This window comes from Temnothorax americanus, unplaced genomic scaffold (genome assembly GCF_048541705.1).
Source record: "Temnothorax americanus isolate GAGA-0224 unplaced genomic scaffold, ASM4854170v1 Scaffold63, whole genome shotgun sequence".
In the NCBI taxonomy this organism is placed as follows: domain Eukaryota; kingdom Metazoa; phylum Arthropoda; class Insecta; order Hymenoptera; family Formicidae; genus Temnothorax; species Temnothorax americanus.
In genome coordinates, this window is record NW_027509778.1 from 90,001 (window position 1) to 112,209 (window position 22,209).

At 38.8% G+C, this 22,209-nt stretch overlaps 2 protein-coding genes across 9 annotated transcripts in view; one reads left to right on the forward strand and one right to left on the reverse strand.

The window, feature by feature from the left end:
• 5-ht2b (5-hydroxytryptamine receptor 2B) overlaps positions 1-22,209 on the forward strand; it is a 100,925-nt gene that overhangs the window by 51,593 nt on the left and 27,123 nt on the right. For all 8 annotated transcript variants that reach the window (XM_077420954.1, XM_077420961.1, XM_077420962.1 and 5 more), the window contains one exon: positions 1-63. This exon is cut by the window's left edge and continues 170 nt beyond it. In XM_077420954.1, the coding sequence (XP_077277080.1) occupies positions 1-63 (63 nt within the window). The remainder of the gene's footprint in view (positions 64-22,209) is intronic.
• Positions 19,189-22,209, reverse strand: part of Rpn2 (Regulatory particle non-ATPase 2) — a 62,557-nt gene continuing 59,536 nt past the window's right edge. The window contains exons 13-14 of the mRNA XM_077420953.1: positions 19,910-20,258; positions 19,189-19,446 (exon numbers count right to left, since the gene is read on the reverse strand). Of these exons, the coding sequence (XP_077277079.1) occupies positions 19,376-19,446; positions 19,910-20,258 (420 nt within the window). The 3' untranslated portion in view covers positions 19,189-19,375. The remainder of the gene's footprint in view (positions 19,447-19,909; positions 20,259-22,209) is intronic.

The window sequence follows — 22,209 nt, forward strand, 5'->3', positions numbered from 1 at the left end:
ATCACCTTCGTCTGGATCCTGAGCATCGCGATCAGCCTACCTCTAAGCCTGATGTACTCGAAAGTAAGCCGCCGCACTTTCGCCAACAATCGCATTTTCGATTTCCATCCGCGATGATTATTATTTTGTCAATCAAAATCCTTTAGTTCTCTTCTTTTTACTTTTCCTCGTCCTTTCGTCTTTCTTTACTCTCGAAAAGTCGAAGAGTGAAATCGCTCAAAACGAGTGAAATGCAAGTGTATTGAAAAGTGAAAATTGAGCCTGTGCACTTCAAGTAATTCGCCACTCTAAAAAAGAGTAAAATTGCGCTCAATAAGTTGGAGTACAATCGCACTCCATTTGAGTGAAAGGACACTCTTTTCGAGTGCAATAGATCAGTAATCATCAGGAGTGAATTATGTCACTCTATAATTTTGAGTGAAAAATTTCACTCTGTTAGAGTCATTTATCAATTGCTCTTTAGTGAATAGTGATTCACTATAGCTTTAGAACGAGATCGTATCACTCTGATAAAGTAGGTATCCGTTCTAAAAATTTGAGTAAAAAATTCACTCCTACCTTACGAGTGCCCGCATTTACTTAAATTATAGTGACAATTCCTCTCTTTTGGAGTGACTATCGCAATCACTGTAATATATTATAATATTTTAAAAAAAGGTAAAAAAAGGCGCCAAGTACACGTATAGTAGGGTATATGTTGTTACCTAAAAAAAAAGAAAGTGGTAGTATAATACCTCGAAAAAACCTAAGTAACAACCCATGTGCGAATTTCAAAAAGGCTCAGTGCTGGCTTAGTACTGGTGCCAGAATTACTAGTACTGGCTGACGATTCTGGGCCAGTACAAGCTAAGATCAGGATCATTACTGGGGCAATGTCGGAATGATAACACGGGTCCCAGTCTTGGCGCCAACTTTGGCCCGACACAGAGTACTAATACGGGGACAACACTGATTGCCATATCACTCGCGGCGTGTTGCTTTCGTGCCGCGGTCGTTACCTCCAGCGCCGCTTGAGCAAAAAGCTTTCTAAATCCCCTTGCGGCGTGTTGCTTTCGCGCGGTTGTTACCTCCGGTCCCGAGCGAAAATTTTCTAAGTCGACCCAATACGTCCCCAGTACTGGAGCCGACTTTCGACCGTAGATCAATATCATTTCTGGCCTCATACACGGTCAGTACTGAGACGAGACTCGCCTCGGAACAAAATATGATTGGGAAACGATGCTCCCCGCATCGACTTTGTTGTACGTGCCCCTTTCGTGTACGTATTCCACAAACGTTTTTCACATTCGTACGGACCAAGCAAAACGCGTTTGCACGTCTGTACGTATCGCTCGTGTCGCTCGGCTCACCGAGCGCACCGAACCTCTTATAGTACCCAACCGGCCGGCCGAGCGATCGGCGACGCACGGCCTTACGCACGGTCGCTTACGGGCCCCGGAGGCGAGACGCAAAGCAAGACGAATGACACCATAATTCGAGGTACTTGTAACCGAGAGACACGAACGCGGTCGTTACCTCCGGCGCTGCTCGAGCAAAAAGCTTTCTAAGTCCCCTCGCGGCGTATTGCTTTCGCGCGGTTGTTACCTCCGGTCCCGAGCGAAAATTTTCTAAGTCGACCCATTACATCCCCAGTACTGAACCGACTTACGGCCGTAGATCAATATCATTTCTGGCCTTATACACGGTCAGTACTGAGACGAGACTCGCCTCGGAACAAAATATGGTTGCATGGGAGTACTGGTCACCGAGACTGGCACAATACTGATCTAGCGGTTTATCCGTACTGGGGCAGTACCACCCATCAAGTCTTGGCAGCCAATATTGTGCCAGTTCTGGGCCATGCGGACAACTCTGGCAGAAGTCCGACATTCGCACATGGGAAGTGGTAGATCTTTATATCTCGAAAAATCTCGAAAAAATCTAAGCAATAGTATCTTTATTTCCGAAAAATTATAACCCAAGTGATACACGTCACTAAATTATGTTACCTTATCAAAAAGAAGAGTCGCGTTTCAAGTGATCTATTACAATTACAAAAAAGAAATGATATCTCTTTAAATTAGAGCGCCAATTACAAAGAGAACATGTATATTGCCCCAAAAAATAATTGTTGCACTACTTTGAAAAATCTTTACATTGTGTCAATTAGAAAAGAATGTATGATAACAATTTTATAAGATTAAAAAATTTTATTTAAATTTAACAAGGGAATACAAGATATTTAAATACAAAGTTTACATGTGTATTTTTTAATGGTCACAAAGAATTACAGAGGTAACAGTACAAAATAAAAATATTTTATTAAAATACATAAATTTGTCTTGTAAAAAAACTTGGCGCTGTTAGACCTCAAAATTTTAAATAAATAAAGACAACAATAAATAAAAATAATTCAGAGAAGAATGCGATGGGAGTAACATTAAATGATTATCAGCGTGGATGTGGGAGTGAATGATATGGGTGTGCGTGACGACGCGGACGGCGGATAATGCGGCTTATAATTAAGTATAGAATAAGTTTATTTATTTATTAAAAATTTCGAGGTCTAACAGCGCCAAGTTTTTTTACAAGAAAAATTTATGTATTTTAATAAAATATTTTTATTTTGTACTGTTACCTCTGTAATTCTTCGTGATTAAATCTTTTATTCTATTGAAAAATAAAATTAAAAAGGCTGCAAATTATAAACTTGCACATTGCTTCCTCATTATTACAGGAAGCTTATTTTATTTAATGTATAAATTTAATATATATGAGGAAGCTTTTATTTTATTTAATGTATAATTATTAGTATTTATTTTTTTGGCTTCCTCATAGAGGAAGCTTTGTGAGCAAAGGGTTCTACTTGCACACTTAAAGACTATAAAATGTCTATATGTGTGTATGTGTGTATATATGTGCCAAATTTACCAAAATGTCTATAACTCTGGAACTAATTAACCGAATTTAAGTTTTAAATATATGAAATAGGGGTAGAAAAGACTGAAAAATATAATAAAATTAGAAATAGATCGATATCTCCAAATTTGCGGAAGTTAGAGCAACCACGGACATTTCTAAAAAAATTCAAAATTTTTTTTAAAAAGAACCCCTTTACCGATCATCACTAAATTCAATACCAACCTTCCTTGAATGATACTCTATCGATTAAAAAAAAAACAGCCCGATATCTCAATATTTGCGAAAGTTAGAGCAACCACGGACATCAAATCTGTACATACACACCCAAGCAGCATTTTTCGGTTAACTTTCCGACTAAGGACTACTTTTCTACTAATCACAACGTTGTAAGCGGTTCAAGAAAGTTATAAAATGTAACTTATAATTACTAACGTTTTTTGGACGTTGTCTAAACGTTAAAATTACGACGTGCTTTTTTTATCACTTTCCCAACGTCAAATTCGAAACAGTTTAAGTCCTATTACCCGACGTTAAGATATTTAACGTTCGCCTGACGTTATACTCTGCACTACACTTTTCGAGCGACTTTAATACGTAATTCCCAACGTAAACCAACGTTTTGTTATCAAACGTTGTAAAACGCTAACGTTGTGAAACGTCGCCTGTGGTCATTTCTGACTGACGTTAAGAAATCGCGAGAAATGGTAACAAATTCTGCCTAAATGAATGTAGAGCAGATTACTGCTGCATCAAGCGGGCATCGTCGAAGGCAATTCGCGGCGTCGTGCGTAAGCTACGAGGACTATGCGACGAATGTTGACGATCCACGGCCAAACCGGTCTATCTCATCTCACGCGGTTATCGTCGCGTCGTCGGGAAACAACGCGCGCGCGCCGCGCGATTCACAGCTCGAGAGCGCGTTCGCTCGGCTGCACGGCTGCCATAACCATGCTCTAGATCACCATATAGATGGTATTGCATAGGTCGGATTTGGTTAAGATATACGACTCATTCGCAAATCTAGTATAGAATTTTTAACTAATTGATACTTTATCGACATGTTAAGTCAGTTTGGCGACCTTGTTAAGACTTTTAGTCAATATAGGTACAATTTTGCTTACAGTGGTATACTACTTAGTTTGGAAAAGTCTGAAAAAGTTAATTATTTTATACGAGAAGACAAATTTTAGTAGAATTTATCGCACCTTTCACTACGTAAAGTTTGATATAGTGTGGAACGCTGACTTCGCCATTTTCATTCCTCAAAGAGGAAGGCAAATAATCCGCCATTTTCCAGTATATTTAGATTTATATTTTTTAACGCATTTTATTAACAATTTAAAGCATTTATATAATATCTGTTGTTAAGGTTTTGACAACATATTTATCTTAAAAGTAATTTTGATGAAAAAAAATTAAAATCTACACTTTGAACAATTTTAGTTATTTATTAGAATATTTAGTAAATTGGAATATTTTAGAAAGGATTCGTCTAATTTCGACTTATCATTTCCACATTTATCAATAAAGTGAGTTTTGTTATACAATTTCAATGCTGGGTTCGTGTATTTATGGCAAAATTACAATAGTATCAAAGACTGCGCAAACTATATTTTTCCTATAAAGCCATTTTATTTGTGCCAAATTGATAAGTACGTATTATGATACATTTATTACACCAATGCCGTCATATGGTTTGAATGGAAGCACAAAAACTACACCTAAAATGTACGTTGTGAAAAAATAACCTCAGGTCTAGCAGAGTGTACAAAATCAAAGTTTACATACCAACGTTAAAACTGGTGGAAAAAATGTAACCTTAATTTAACTTATATAAGTCGGATTCCAACGTTGGTACAACCTAAATTTGATTCCCCAAATTAGTGCAAAAAAGGGTTGAAACGACGTAGCGAAAACGTTGGATACCAACGTTAAGTGTGTTTATCTTAACGTCGGGCGGACGTCAAAATGGTGCTTGGGCACATACATACATACGGACATTTTTTTTAATGCGATATTTTGACCTTTTACAACAATATGAACACATTGGCATAAAAAACTCCAAAACCGATCTCTTCTTTGGTTTCTTCTACCCCTATTTCATATATAATTAATTTAAATTTGGATGACTAGATCCAACTTTATACGCAAACAAAAATCCGTAAACGATTTCACGAAAACAAAGCTTCCTCTATGAGGAAGCAATACATATATAAACTTTATATTTAAATACAATATTCCCTCGTTGGATTAAATATTTTAATAAAATATTTGTATTTTGTACTGTTACCTCTGTAATTCTTTGTGACCATTAAAAAATACACATGTAAACTTTGTATTTAAATATCTTGTATTCTCTTGTTAAATTTAAATAAAATTTTTTAATCTTATAAAATTGTTATCATACATTCTTTTCTAATTGACACAATGTAAAGATTTTTCAAAGTAGTGCAACAATTATTTTTTGAGGCAATATACATGTTCTCTCTGTAATTGGCGCTCTAATTTAAAGAGATATCATTTCTTTTTTGTAATGGTAATCACGAAAAAAAAAAGGTCTTGTTCACCAGACGAGACAAACATTTCTATACGTTTTTGGGGTCACTGAATTCGAATCCGGAGTTGGTTTAACTCGGTCAGATCGCATTTTGTTCCTAACCTTAAAAAAGTGATGAAAGTTGAAACATTCATTAAAATGCCCAGAAAGGAAAGCGATTGTGTATGTTTTTAGGGTCGCTGAGTCCAAATTCGGGGTTAGTTTGACTCGGCCAGGCCGCATTTCATTCCTAACCTCAAAAAAGTGATTGAAAAATCCGAAAACTGACCCTGATATAAATTTTTTGTATTCAGCGTTGGGTACATAGAACTTGTTAGTCATTTTTTTAGCATAAAATCCTGCTGCCTTGACAGATACTGTAACGATGACAACTGCCCCGAAAGGGGATGTGTAGAATGATTCGTTCTCAGGTTTGTTGAGGTAACGATGCCAGCAAAGGCGCGCTGCTTTGCAGGTGGGCGTGAGGGTGTAAGGATGAAGCCGCGTAGTGTGTCCGACGACGAGTTGACATAGTCCTCGTCAATATCGGAAAGCTCTCATACTTAGGCCTAGGGAGGTATGAGAGTTATCACCCCTGGAACGGTGGACTTACCTGCGGTCGGACCAGGATCTTTCACGCGCGGGTTTTTCTTAACACACATGGCACTTTCAAGGAAATAGTTGCTGGTCTGGTGACAAACTTTGGAAAGCTGGGTTGTCTGATAAACCTGAAGTTACATTTCTTAGATTCTCACATAGATTACTTCCCAATGAATTTGGGAGATTACAGTAAGGACCAGGGAGAAAAATTCCATCAAGACATACAGGAAATGGAACGTAGGTATCAGGGAAAATGGGATGTAAATATGTTGGTAGATTACTGTTGGACATTGAAAAGAGAAGATGCTCAAAAAGAGGTCAAACGTAAGAGGAACCCCCTTCGTAGGTCCTTCGAGAATAAAAGAACGAGATATCACTGGGAAAGATAAAAGTAAATTTTCTCCAACATATCGGGGTCCGTTTTTGGTTTTTTTAATCACTTTTTTGAGGTTAGGAACAAAATGCGATCTGACCGAGTTAAACCAACTGCGGATTCGAATTCAGCGACCCCAAAAACGTATAGAAATGTTTGTCTCGTCTGGTGGACAAGACCTTTTTTTTTTCGTGTGCCTGTGAATAGATCACTTGAAGCGCGACTCTTCTTTTTGATAAGGTAACATAATTTTGTGACGTGTATCACTTGAGTTATAATTTTTCGGAAATAAAGATACTACTGCTTAGATTATTTCGAGATTTTTCGAGATATAAAAATCTACCACTTGTTACTTAGGTTTTTTCGAGGTATAATACTACCACTTTCTTTTTTTTTTTAGGTAACAACGTATACACTACTATACGTGTATTTGGCGCTTTTTTATCTTTTTTTAAAAAAAGTAATTTTGTGCGGATATCACGCTTTTTTGTAGTATATTACGCATTTTATAAACAGTATGTACAGGATAAAGCTATTTGGAGGTATAATACTACCACTTTGTTTTTTTCGAGGTAACAACATAACAGGGTAACAACATAATACATATACACTACTATGCGTGTACTTGGCGCTCTTTTTTACCTTTTTTTAAAAAAGGTAATTTTGTACGGATATCACGCCTTTTTGTAGTGTTACGCATCTTAATCTTATAAACAATATATCTTATAATCTAATAAACAGTATATAATACAAGGTATAAAGCTAAAAGTGTTACGGATTATTATTTCTAAAGAAAACAACAATTTAATATTTTGCTTAGTTTTTTTTTAATAATAATCTGTAACTTTTTTAGTTGTACATCTTGTATATATTTTTCAATTTCAACATAAAACATAATCGCAATAAAGCATGATTAATGTTAATAAGTCGTTAACTGTAAAATTCTTTTTTTATTTTTATTTGCGTGTCTTACTGAATGTTGTTCGCAACTGTATATGTACCGATATCTTCAGGTATCGATATTTTTGCTAATTATTTTTACGTCAGACATAATTTTAATTCATCCAATTTTTATTACGTCTAGACATAATTTTCGTCCAATTTTTATTATGTCTAGACATAATTTTAATTCAGCGATTTTTATTATGTCATGACATAATTTTAATTCTGCCGCTAGGGAAATTTTAAGTCGATTCTTATGAATCAAGCTTGAATTTAATGTCTAGGTGTCCTAGGTTGCCGATGACGAGGTCCACATAATGCGCTCTATAGTTTTCGGTGTCCAGGTGTATTAATACCTTGAATTCGATGGCCACGTGTTCCAAGTTGCCGATGACGAGGTCCACATAGTGCGCTTCGTAGTTTTCGGTGTCTACATGTATTAATACTTCGAATTCGATATCTACGTGTCCTACATTGGGTGCGTTCAGCCGATACTCTGCTAGCGTAGCAATCGTGAGCAGTCGCTCGTATTCGCTCGTTTCCTCTCTTTTGACTTAATGGATTAAAAGAAGAGGAAACGAGCAAAAACGAGCGGCTGCTCACGATTGCTAGGCTAGCGGAGTATCGGCTGAACGCACCCATTCAGATTTAAAGTTATTAATACACCTAGACACCAAAAACTATAAAGCGCACTATGTGGACTTCGTCATCGGCAACCTGGAACACGTAGACATCGAATTCGAGGTATTATTACACCTAGACACCGAAAACTACGGAGCGCGCTATCTGGACCTCGTCATCAGCAACCTGGGACACCTAGACATCAATTTCAAGATATTAATACACGTAGACACCGAAAACTACGGAGCGCACTATGTGGACCTCGTCATCGGCAACCTGGGACACCTAGACATCGAATTCAACGTACGATTACACCTGGACACCGAAAACTATGAGCGCACTATCGGGATCTCGTCATCGGCAACCTGAGATACGTGGACATCAAATTCAAGGTATTAATGCACGTAGACACCGAAAACTACGGAACGCACTATGTGGACCTTGTCATCGGCAACCTGGGACACCTAGACATCGAAGTCAACGTACGATTACACCTGGACACCGAAAACTATGAAGCGCACTATCGGGATTCCGTCATCGGCAACCTGGGACACGTGGACATCGAATTCAAGGTATTAATACACGTAGACACCGAAAACTACGGAGCGCACTATGTGGACCTCGTCATCGGCAACCTGGGACACGTAGACATCGAATTCAACGTACGATTACACCTGGACACCGAAAACTATGAAGCGCACTATCGGGATTCCGTCATCGGCAACCTGGGACACGTGGACATCGAATTCAAGGTATTAATACACGTAGACACCGAAAACTACGGAGCGCACTATGTGGACCTCGTCATCGGCAACCTGGGACACGTAGACATCGAATTCAACGTATTATTACACCTGGACACCAAAAACTATGAAGCGTACTATCTGGACCTTGTCATCGGCAACCTGGGATACCTAGATATCGAATTCAAGCTTGATTCATAAGAATTGACTTAAAAATTCCCTAGCGGCACTTTCTGCCAAGCGTAGAGAACCTTCTTTTCCGGCAGCGGTAGTAATACAATGTAAGGATACGAAATCTCTCCAGATAAACATGAAGCAATTGACTCAATATATATATTATATATATACCTAATTTACCTAAATAGAAATCTTCCTCCTGACCGATAAGTCTATCGACCTAATTTCGAAATACGCGCGCGATATCGAAACAGGCGATACCTGCGCCGCCAGCGTCGAAAAAGTGAAAGTGACGTTTCTCTGATAATCATAATAATATTGAGATGAGAGACGGTCGACGTAGAAGTATTCGTATTCGTATCTTAAAAATAAATTTTCATATTTGGACTATGCGCCGCAATATCTCCGCTCGTAGGGCACGTAGCGGAATATTATGAGAGAAACCCCCCCCCCCCTAATTGGACCCCAAGCTATCGATCAAGCCTACTTAAGAACTTGATCCGTTCAATCGTTATCGAGATCTCAACATCTCGAGTACTCGCAACCCGTCGCGTCGCGTAAAAGAGTCACGGTCGGTCTCGCTCCGCGTGTACTTGGCGCGAGACACTAAGGTAAACGTCCCAATAGCCAACCATGTCCCAGTTCCCAACCATTTAGGGGAATATTCCACTTAATTAAGAGAATTTTCGATAAAAATAAATAAATAACCACTTAATTGAGTTCTACAATTTATAATCTATGCATAGGACAACGGTTAAAATAATCCTTGCGCTCTTTGTAGTAATTTTTTCGAGTTTCTTGAGAGTGCACGCGCTGCCCCGGGAAACGAAGCGCATCTGTAAGCCAGTTTGTTAAGAATTGACGAAGTTCAATTGTAACTATTGTCGCATTCATTCTTTATATATATTGAATAAATTATAGCTTTTTATATTCAGGAAGATGTAAAGAATGCAAATCTAAGGTCGAAATTTAGTTAGAATTGCCGAAAAATTGTTAATTTGCATGGTTGGATACTCGGACGTTTCAACCGTATGGTGTACCACTACCCGGACGCAACGAACTCAGCGGCACTCAGCGGTCTGACGCCGGTTGCGCAGTCAGCATGGCTGGATTTTCGCGCAGTTTTTCGCCGGTCCTCCCGTGCTGAGAACTCCGGACGGACCAGTACTCGGGCAACGTCGCACTTCGCTCGCCGTCGTTACGCGCGGCGTCGGTCTCTCGCCGCGTTAACGTCGTCACGTTCCGCCTTTCTGTCGCGAGGCGCGAGGTAGCCTGGTGCCATCCGACACGCCAGTTTTGACCGGGAACCGAGAAGTCCCGAGAAAGGACGCCAGATGCTTGAACCTAACCTCCAAGCGCGAAGAAGACTGCCTCGAGAGAGCACGCTCGTAGCCGCGACGACTCGCGTCCAACGTGGCTAACTTCACGCGAGATCCGCGATCTCTTGCGATCAATTTCCGTGTGCGCGAAGCACGAGCGAGAGACGTCGTGGACAGAAAGAGAGAGAGAGAGAGAGAGAGAGAGAGAGAGAGAGAGATAACTTTAATGAAAATTAACACGAATGATCAGCATTGACGCGCGGCATTGTTTACTAGTGTGCTTAAAGTGTGTTTAAAATTACGCTAAACTGAGGCAATTATTCGCAGTAAGTATGATATCTAACATTTTACAAATTTGGCTTCATCTGCGACTGGTTGGTAATAGGGACATCAAGTGGCCGGGTATTGGGACATAATCAAAAACTGATGGCCGGGTACTGGGACATTTCCTTTTCTCGCATTTTCCGAAAAAAAAAACAAATCAACTATTACCGATGGAACTAATTATTGGATGGTTTTCAGAAACTAGAGAATCCAAGCTTTCGTTTCGTCGTATCCGCTTATAAATAAGATTTGTTAATATATATAAAAATTCAATTTCAATTTTCCAGGCGTCTTAAATGGTCGGCTATTGGGACGTTTACCTTACCGTGTTTCTTGATTGGCAAAACCACTCTATGAGATTTAGAGAGTGTCTTCTTTTTTATGTTCTGGCTAATATTAGATGAGTAGATGAAGACAGTTATTGGTCAGACAACTTTACTACTGTAGCTTTCTTTTTCATTTTTATTAACAATTAAAAATAAATTATACAAATTATCTTTCTCCAGAATAAAATATCTGTAAAGAGAATTTATTCTATTTCATCAATAAATGGACTTTTCGATCGTATTATCAGTTCAGAGATATCTTACATTTTCTCCTCTCCTACTTTTTGTTCGCTCCGTATTGATAGTTTTGAAAAATTATACATTTCCCCAGATATGAATACACGACCAGCTTATACAACGGCTAAATCGTATAACCGCGATGTTATTGGATAGATCGGTATGTACGGTGGATACCATCGAAGTGTGATGGTTGTTGATCAGTTCGTATACGCGCGTATTCAGAAGCGCGCGTTCGACAGACGTGAACCACGCGTGCACAATGCGTGCCTTACCACGGTGGTAATACCACCGTTCTCTTCCGCTCAGGCAGAACGGGTCTGGCTTTCGAGCGGACGCGACCGATTCCATAGCGATTAAAGTTGTAAGAACGTTTGAAATAAAGTGAGCTATACTTACTGTAAACCGGAAGAACCGGGAGTGTATCTTTTCCCGCCTACATAAACATAACAATTGGCGACGAGGATCCAAACGAAGAGGGTACGCCCGAAAGAAGATTGCAGATGAGTACGGAACCCAAGATGGCAGAAGCACGAGTACATGCCACATTCCACATCGAGCCGTTTGTTTCTACGACAAGCTGGTCACGGTGGTTAAGCCGATTACAAGGCGCGTTCAGACTTTTTCACATGCCAATTGAACACAATAAGGTATCGTACCTATTACATTATATCGGGCCCGCAGCTTTCGATGTAATTTGCAATAAATGCGCACCAGACGATCCTTACGAACAAAACTACGATGAATTAGTCGCAAAACTACAAGAATTCTACGCTCCGACCCCGCTGAAAATTGCAGAAAATTTCCGTTTCCAACAACGACGACAGTTGGAAGAAGAAAGCATATTACAATACGTAGCGGCATTACAAAAATTAAGCATTAATTGCAATTTCGGCCCATATCTCAAAACAGCGTTACGTATAACCAGTTCGTTTTTGGCATGAAGAGTACGAGAATCCAGTCAAGACTCCTCGAGTGCCAAGACTTAACGTTCGACAAAGCAGTACAACTTGCAACAAGTATGGAAATGTCAGCAAAAAACACAGACCAATTACAAGGCACGACGACGGCGGTGGTACAAGTGGCAGATTCCAAGAAGCCTCCGGGGCGGAATTCGACTTCACGAGACAGCCGTCCGAAGAAGACGACCGATGCGACACGCCATTCGACAGCAACCGCAAAGAATAATACATTTCGTAATACACAAAATAGTAAAAATGTTCATTGTTACAGGTGCGGAAAAGGGCATTTAGCTACACATTGTACACTAAACCGAGAGATAAAATGCAGAGCTTGCGGAAATCGAGGGCATCTCCAATCGGTCTGTTTCAAAAATAAAAGTCAAACTCATAAATTTGATAAATTAGAGGAAATTCTTATCATGACATGCCGTGATAATATTCTACAAGTAGAATAAGTTAAATTAGAGCAAGGTAAATATAGACAAATTTCTGACACGATTACAAGTAAACGGTAAAAGCGTAGATTTTGAAGTGGATAGTGGAGCAGCGGTAATTATTGCAAATATATCACAGATGCGCAAATTGTTTCCAAATTCGACCATATATCCGACTAATTTACAACTATAATTACATATTGTAAGAATACGCTACCAACTACGGGATACATTACAGTCATAGTAACATACCGAAATTATACAGCATAAATTAAATATATATCTTACAGAAGTAGAAAGGAAACTCTTGTTGGGCCGCGAATGGTTACGTCAGTTGATGGATGATACTGTACTCAAAGAGATTACATTGTAAGTTCTTATTCAGAAAAAGCATTAAATGTAAACGCAAAACAACAACTAGATACTAGCTTACAAAAATACAAAGAAATTTTCGAAATAAATCTTCGTTCGATAAAGGATAAAAAAGCGTGATTAACTTTAAAGAAAGATGCGCAGCCAGTTTTTCTAAAACACCGTACCATACCTTTTAAATTACGTGCTTTAGTAGATAAAAGAGATTGAAAATCTAGAAGCCGCAGGGATCTTAGTCAAAGTTAACACTTCGGAATGGGCTACACCCATCGTGCCAGTTTTAAAAAAGGATGGCAAGGTTAGACTTTGTGGCGATTACAGCATTACTGTAAACCCAAATTTAATAGTGGACGACCATCCATTACCCACAGTTGATGAGCTGTTTGCGTCAACAGCTGAGGGAATTATTTTTTCAAAAATAGATTTACAACAGGCTTATTTACAACTATGAGTAAGGGAGGAAGATCAACACATTTTGACACTAAATACACATCGAGGATTATACAGACCTACGAGACTAATGTACGGAACAGCGTCGGCGCCAGCTATCTGGCAACGCGAAATTGAAGGTATCTTACAAGGTATAGAGTGAGTTTCAGTTTTTCTTGATGATATAAGAGTTTCAGGTAAAGACAAAGCGGAACACTTACACAGACTAGAATTAGTATTTCGGAGATTACACGAATACAATATTAAAGTTAACTTACAGAAAAGCGAGTTTTTTACAGATAAGATTGAATACTGCGGGTACATTATAGATCGTTACGGAATACATAAAGATAAAAAGAAAATAGACGCGATAGAGCTTATGCCAGTTCCTAAAGACGTACCGGAAGTTAGGGCATTTATAGAATTTGTAACTTATTACAGTCGATTTATTAAAAATCTTAGTTCAATCCTATATCCATTGAACAAATTACTACATAAAAACAGTAAATTTTGTTGGACGCAGGAATGCGATATTGCTTTTCGTAATGCAAAGAAAGCTTTTCAAAGTAATGAAGTCTATTATGATCCTAAATTACCATTAGTTCTGGCTACGGACGCCAGCCCTTATGGAGTAGGGGCAGTTCTTTCTCACCTATATCCAGACGGAACAGAAAGAGCAATACAATACGCTTCGTGCACCTTAACTGATACACAAAAAAATATGCTCAAATCGACAAGAAAGTCTACAGTATAATTTTTGGAATAAAAAAATTTCACCAATACTTGTACGGGAATAAGTTTACACTTTACACTGATCACCGTCCGTTAGTACATATTTTTGCACCATCAAAAAGTCTACCAGTATACAGTGCAATGCGCATGCAGCACTATGCATTATTTTTACGTGGGTTTAATTACACGATTAAATACAAAAATACGAAATTACATAGTAACGCAGATGGCCTGTCACGATTACCGATCCCAAAAGTAGAGCGATCCGAATACGATGTCGTCGATGCCTATCAAATTGAGATCATTCAGTCCTTACCGGTTACATTCGAAGAATTAGTTTCAGCTACAAGGAAAGATACATATTTACAACAAATAGTAGAAGCTTTACAAAGCGGTAGAAGAATGGATAAAAAGTACATATCATGCAATAACGAAGTAAAATACAGCTTACACCAAGGAGTTATTTTACGCGGACATCGAATAGTAATACCTAAAGTATTACAAAGGAAAATATTAAATGAATTACATAGTGTACATTTCGGTATCGTTAAAATGAAGATGTTAGCACGTAGCTATGTATGGTGGTCGGGTATAGACCGCGACATCGAACAAATTACTAAAAATTGCGCAGAATGTAATGCAAATAGGAATAATCCACCGAAAATCAAACATATTTGGGAACCTGCGACATTTCCTTTCGAGCGAGTACATATTGATTTCGCGGGGCCATTCATGAAGCATAATTTTCTAATAGTAGTAGACGCGTTTTCCAAATGGCCGGAAGTATACATTGTAAATAATATTACAGCGGACACTACAATAAAAAAATGTCGAGAGATTTTTTTCAAGGTTTGGACTACCAGTACAAATAATATCGGATAATGGACGTACGTTTGTATCAGCAGAGTTTCAAAATTTCCTACAACAAAATGGCATAAAACATAAAGTATAACAGCACCTTACAATCCAGCCACAAATGGACAGGCGGAACGCTTCGTACAAACCATAAAAAAAATCTCTTTTAAACCTAAATACATGTAAGATAGGATTAGAAGTAGCGTTACAACGTATACTTATGCAATACCGTATTACACCGCACTGTACAACAGGAATTTCACCCGCCGAACTAATGTTTAACCGAAAAATAAAGATGTGCGTTAGATATAATGAAGCCTACAAATAGTAACGGGACAATACATACGTCGAACAACAAACAGTACAGGGAGTTTCAAGAGGGAGAAAGAGTTAGCTGCCGAAATTACCAGTTAAGAGATAAATGGTTTTTCGGAAAAATCAAGAAACGCGTAGGGAAATTACACTATTTGATACTTTTGGATGATGGCCGAATTTGGAGACGTCATACAAATCAGATACGACAGATTGGAGAACAGACCCCACGCATTAGTAATAGCGATGAAAGTAGATACGTAAGTTATAACGCGGATGAGCAAATCAGGATAGAGCCTCAAAGACTACAAGTGGTAGCTAACCAAGGACCATTTAACACACCGGAATTACGCAGCAGGTCACAAAGAACTAGGACGCCGACCAACAGATACGGAGATTACGTAACACACTAAAGTTCTTTTGGTTGCGTCCATAGTTTCTTTCGTTAAGGAAAGGGGGTGTTATGGATAGATCGGTATGTACGGTGGATACCATCAAAGTGTGGTTGTTGATCAGTTCGTATACGCGCGTATTCAGAAGCGCGCGTTCGACAGACATGAACCACGCACCACGCGTGCACAATGCGTGCCTTACCACGCACGGTGGTAATACCACCGTTCTCTTCCGCTCGGGCAGAGCGGGTCTGGCTTTCGACCGGAGCGGACGCGACCGATTCCACAGCGATTAAAGTTGTAAGAACGTCTGAAATAAAGTAAGCTATACTTACTGTAAACTGGAAGAACCGGGAGTGTATCTTTCCCCGCCTACATAAACATATAACACGCGATAATTTTTTGCTACACTCTGCTCCGCCAATATGCTACTCAATTTTCCGTAACGATCGAAAGATTGCGCGGTATCACCACGTAAAATATCCTTCTCAGGTGGCAGACGCGAATCTCGATAATCGAAAGTTTATCGCCGTTTGCGGGAAGCGTTGCTCATCGATCATTCTCGATGCAAGATAAGAGCAGGATGGATTTATACAGGACTACACATCGCGGCGCCCGTTTTTCATCGGGCGGCGGCGGTCCCGTCCGGAAAGGAGGAGGCCGCGGTGGCGCGATATTCTCTCGCCCGAGTGAAATTAACGGCACGAGATGAAGCGACGTTATATTATGAAACAGTTGTCCGTTGTTTTCGGCGTACGCCCCCCTCGTAAATCCCCGAAACTAGCCCTTCAACCAGCCGTCGTTTCAATGCGGCTTTACGCCACAACCGTCCCCGAAAATCGCGTTAAATGTCACCGTCCAAATCCCGAAGCTTCGTCATTGCTAAATAACACCAGCGAACACGCAACACGCATTTCGAAGAATTGCACGCCACTTGTACAATTTCATTCGCTGTAATTTATTTTACAGCTGAATGTACACATAAAACTTGTTTTATCTTCAGTTTATTTTTTATTGCTGTTACATATATTCGTTTTTATTTTTATGTTCTACATTTACGTCCAAAGTGTTTAAGCGACGTAAAAGAATAATGGCGCACAGTGGAGAACCTAGTAGCTGCGCGCGACAACAAAGTAATTATACATGTCGCCTTTAATTTTCGCGAATGTAAACATGACAGCAAATTCCGGTGGAAAATACCGGCGTTATGGGTTTTCAAGGGATGGATGTAATGTGTACACGTCTAACAGGTTATTTTCTTACCCTGGGTGTATTCATCGTCGTAGAAGCTGCCTCGGCTTGCAAACTGCTCTTACAAATGTGCAAACTACTTTCGTTTCACAACGCGCGAGAGAAAGAGAGAGACGAGACGGGACGGGGCGAGACGACGAAACGACGAGCATCGCCGCATCGACGAGAGTTTGTCGGACGAGTTTCAGCAACTTTACAACACCATACCAGCGCGTTTCAAGCCTTACTTGGGTATTGATCCAAATTTTGCGGCCGCCATGTATGTACTCATTCAAAATTCCATCCAACACCCGAAGTGTAATTTGTTCTGTCAGGCGACAAAAATATATCCCATACGATTGTACACATGCCTCGCATATTCCGCGTTTTTTCCCGCGTTGTAAAATCATTTGCTTTAAATTACGCATCAATCTAAGATCTAGACCTTGAAAAAAAAGTGGAGAAAATATAGACATAGATAAAAAAAAGTCTTCACGGTACGTAAAATTTTTACCACACACACATCCTGGATATCTCCATTTTCTCCATCGGGACATTTCTGGACATAAATTTCAGATTTTCCGTGAAATTGAATGTCAACATTTCGAAGTTTGTGAAATTGACACAATCTTTTTATTTTTTTAGAGACTTGGTATCACAAATTTATTCTGATTTTTCACATATCAACTTTTCGGACTCTGAATATTTTTATTTCTATAATTGACACTTTTCGAGAGATTTTGTCATTTCCAAATCCAGATTTCCCCTGAAACATTTTTATCGTCGATCATAAATTTTAGAATTTTTGTGAAATTGAAAGTCACAATTCCGAAGTTTGTAAAATTAACATAATCTCTTTATTTTTATATCGACTTGGTGTCACAATTTTTTAAGTATGATTTTTGACGTATTAACTTTTCAGATTCTGAACATTTTCATTCCTATAATTTAGACGTTTTCGGGAAATTTTGTCATTTTTAAATCCAAATTTTCTGGAACATTTTTATCGTCAATTTCATAACAAAAGTAGAAAATCCTTGATTTCTCGGTTTCTCAACTTCCTTCTTATATCGAAAAACCTACATGGAAAATTAAATGATGCGGCGACGTCATCTCCGAGCCGCTCTCCATTCCTCGGAGACCCTATGTCGAGTGGAGTGCTATCGACTGACGTCGAGCGAAATTCGCACCTTCTGGGAACACGTGTGGCGAATGTACACGTGCGTGGGGTGCGATCTTGCAATGAGGGAGCGTCTATTTCCTCATCTTTTTCCCGTTTCCTTCCTCCCCCGCGCTCACCGACGGGCGTTATGACCCGCGCTCGATCAAGGCGATCGCCGCGCGCTGCGCGCCGCGAAAACGGAACACGAGCTGACTATTACGGACGACGGAGTCGACAGAGACTAAAAGCGGAAGCGTATTTCAAGGAAGATTCATGTCTACGGGGTGACCCGCGAGCCTCGCGTCAAACTTTAACGATAAGCAACGATGAATTATGGAGTGTATTGTCTCGCGTATACTCCGCGCTAACTTTTGAAATAAAGTGCTCGAGCGGACGTGTAAGGATAACTCCATGATCATCTCCGCAAGTCTAAATTATTAATCAGTTGTTTACAGAAAATAACAAGTTACAGACAAGTGCCGACAGTCTATTTATTTACTGGCACCACGCCCTGTAAGAAATTATTATTTCAGCGTAATTGCAAGAATAAAAAACAAATATTTTTAATAAAAGTTGATTGTGATTTTTTCCTACAAATGAACGAAATAAAATACACATATCGGTTCATTAATATTTTTTTCCCTCTAGAAAAATCCATAAATAATAAAAATTGCAAACTTCATTAACATGTTTTCCTAATTCTTTGCTTAATTAAAGGAATATAAAATGGATGACTAGTAAAACAATAAGTATCTCTTTGATGTAATAATATTTTATTAAAATTTGCAATATTTCGTTGATTAGAAAAAAATTGATATATATAAAAATTTAGTGTTAATGATTAAAACTTTAATCAGAAATATAGAAATAACACAATTATTTGTCTATAAAAATGTAATTTATTGATACATAACGTATATGTAGGAAATAAAAAAACTCATGAGAAAAGGAATTATCAAAGTATTTACAATCATTGCGCAGCAATGTATGAATTATTTTCATCGTATTCCGATCTTTCTCTCTATTTATTTTTGTTAATAAAAATTAATCTCTTGAATAAAAAAAAATTAAATACGTTCGCACTATTCCATAAATATTACTATTCACGGCTTCGTAAATAACTAAATTGGCGAGATGTTCATTAATCTTCTTGATTCTGCTTAGAAACCTAATTAAAGAGTTGTAAGGCGGGAGACTGATAACACTGAGTAGGTCTGACACAACAGCTTTATTACAGCTGGCAGAGTATTCCGCTGATTAAATAGACACGCAAGGAAAGCCGAATATAAAAAAGAGGCGTGAGGTTATTAACGAAAGGTGACGACGAGCGTATTGCGATGCCATCGCGATGGCGGATGACAGGATAACGGAACGGGCTGACGCGTGTTTCCGGCCTTTAATCCTCGGTATACTCAAAGGGTTCGGGTGGTTCGGCTTCCTTCTCTTCTTCCGGCTTCGGTCCGAAAGCTGAAACAAACCGGAAGTACTCAAGCGCACGCTCTTCGAGCATACTTGACACTCCAAAAGTAACGGATCGAATTGGACCGTTTATTTATAATAATTGCGTTTTTGTGAAAAAATTTATCTCCTTTTGTAAACAATCAATATCAAAAATATATTACAGATTATGCGTAAAATCTTAAATCTTCGACAGTATATAAATCAATAAATAACATGTATGCGAATAAAAAATAAAGTTTAATCTGAAAACCAAGTAATTAATAAATATCTTGAAATTTATGCCTATAAATTCATGAATATCGTATAAATAAAATTATATTTCAAGAACTGTGTTGCTTCACTATCGCGAAATTTCCAATTCAATCATTCTCATTGTCAGATAAATATAAATTATACTTTTTCGACGAGACCAATTTCTGAAAGAAAGTTTTGAGCTCTTTAATCAGCGAATACAGGATCAATCACTCACCGGCGACGGGCTCAACGAGTTCCTCCTCGGTGTCCGTCTGCGTGTGCTTAACCATGACGATGCCGCCGATCTGAAGATCCTTAACAGAAGTATAATGGCTGCCTTCAACCAGCTGTATGACCTTCAATTGCTGGCGCAGAACACGCGCAGGATTCTGGAGGATCTCGAAACTCGGCTCGGGCTCCTTCTTCTCCTTTTCATCGTCTTTTACTACTTTTTTCTCGGGTTTCTCCTTGGTTTCCTTGGTTTCCTTAGTCTCTTTCTCGTCCTTCTTCTTGTCATCCTTCTCCTTTGAAGACGACGCAGCTTCCTTTACCTCATGAAGCTCTTTCGTCTCCGACGGCGGATCCTGCAATTTTTGTTTAGTTTGTCTTTTCTTATGTGGGCGAGTGTTTGAAATCTATTAACGTGTCCTTTCATTTGTCATAAATTTGTTATATAATAAATTACCACGTTCATCATAAAGTCCCAGAATAGAAAAAATCTTAATAAATTATTTTGTACAACAATCTTTTTCATAAAAAAAAATGCGCAGAATTCTATTCTTGTTTATTGTAATTGAAACTTGAGGCTTAATACATTTTTAAGAAGTAAAAACAAAATTTATATTAACACGCAATGTACATCATATCATTACGCAAGTAAATGCGCATCAAAATAAAACAAAATGTGCAAATATAAAAATATATATCTAATCTATCTAATCTAATCTAATAATCCTTTCTAAAAAAAAGGCATGTTAAATCGATACTCGCATCTCTCAAAGTCTTCTCGAAAGTCTCGAATTGCTTTGTTGGCTCTTTTCCGCGATGCTGATTGCTCAGATTGCTGATTGATTCTGTTGCTGCGCTAACTTCGTGAGCGGCTGTCATAGCATATTTTGACAGTTGTGTGTATATAATATTAAAGCTAAATAGCGCGTCTGTGATGTCTAGTCTCCACTTTTAAAAAAGGCGTGTTAACTGAGTGAATTGCGTTTGTATCGAAATTATTGTTGCCTCTTTTCCGCGATGTCGATTGGTTATCTCGAGTGATTGCCGCGCCGTAGCTTGCTTCATCCCGTGAGGGACTGTCATCGCGGATTGTGGCGAGTTTAGTGCGTGTAGTGCGTCGTGTGTGTCGTGATGTGACAGCTCGCGTCGTGTCGCGACTGTCGCGAGGTTAATCGTCCCGCGTCGTGTCGCGAGGTTAATATTATGTCACTTTTCCGCGATGCCGTTGGTTCTCTTGCTGCGCTTACTTCATTTGCAGCTGTCATTGTATATTTTGACAGTTGTGTGTATCAAGAGTTAATAGTGTAATAGTAATAGCATAATGTTAAAGCTAAATAGCGCGCGCGAAGCGCGCGTCTGTAGTGTCTAGTTCCACTTTTAAAAAAGGCGTGTAAACTGAGTAAATTTCGTTTGTATCGAAAAATTAAAGCCTCTTTTCCGCGATGCCGATTGGTTATCTCGATTGATTGCCGCGCCGTAGCTTGCTTCATCCCGTGAGGGACTGTCATTGCGGAGTGGCGAGTTTCGTGCGTGTAGTGCGTCGTGTGTGTCGTGATGTGACAGCTCGCGTCGTGTCGCGAGGTTAATCGTCCCGCGTCGTGTCGCAAGGTTAATATTATTATTAATGTGATCTCTCATCATTATTATAAATATAAAATCGTTTAATTCTGAATTTTGGTCGCGTCACGCAAGGATCGAAGTGCCACGCAAAATATCAGCGGATCAAAGATAGGTAATTATAGTGACTCCTCTTCTAAAAAGTGCATGTCGTAGGTATTGTTGTCACTTTTCCGCGATGCCGATTGGTTCTCTTGCTGCGCTTACTTCATTTGCAACTGTCATTGTATATTTTGACAGTTGTGTGTATCAAGGGTTAATAGTGTAATAGTAATAGCATAATGTTAAAGTTAAACAGCGCGCGCGAAGCGCGCGTCTATAATGTCTAGTATAAAATAATTGTAAAAAAGGCATGTTAAATCAATACTCGCATCTCTCGAAGTCTTCTCGAAAGTCTCGAAGTTTATTGTTGACTCTTTTCCGCGATGCTGATTGATTATCTCACTGCGCTAACTTTGTGAGCGTCTGTCATAGCATAATTTTGACAGTTGTGTATCTGTTGTTAAATAGCGCGCACGTAGCGCGCGTCTGTGATGTCTAGTATATATAAATTTAAATTGAACCATTTATAAATTTTTAAACAAGAATTTAATAAACAAATACAAGTTGTATAATCCATGAATTTAATAATTTAAATATTCGAGAATTTAAAACATTCAAAATATCAAAAATTTTAACGTGAATCTAAAT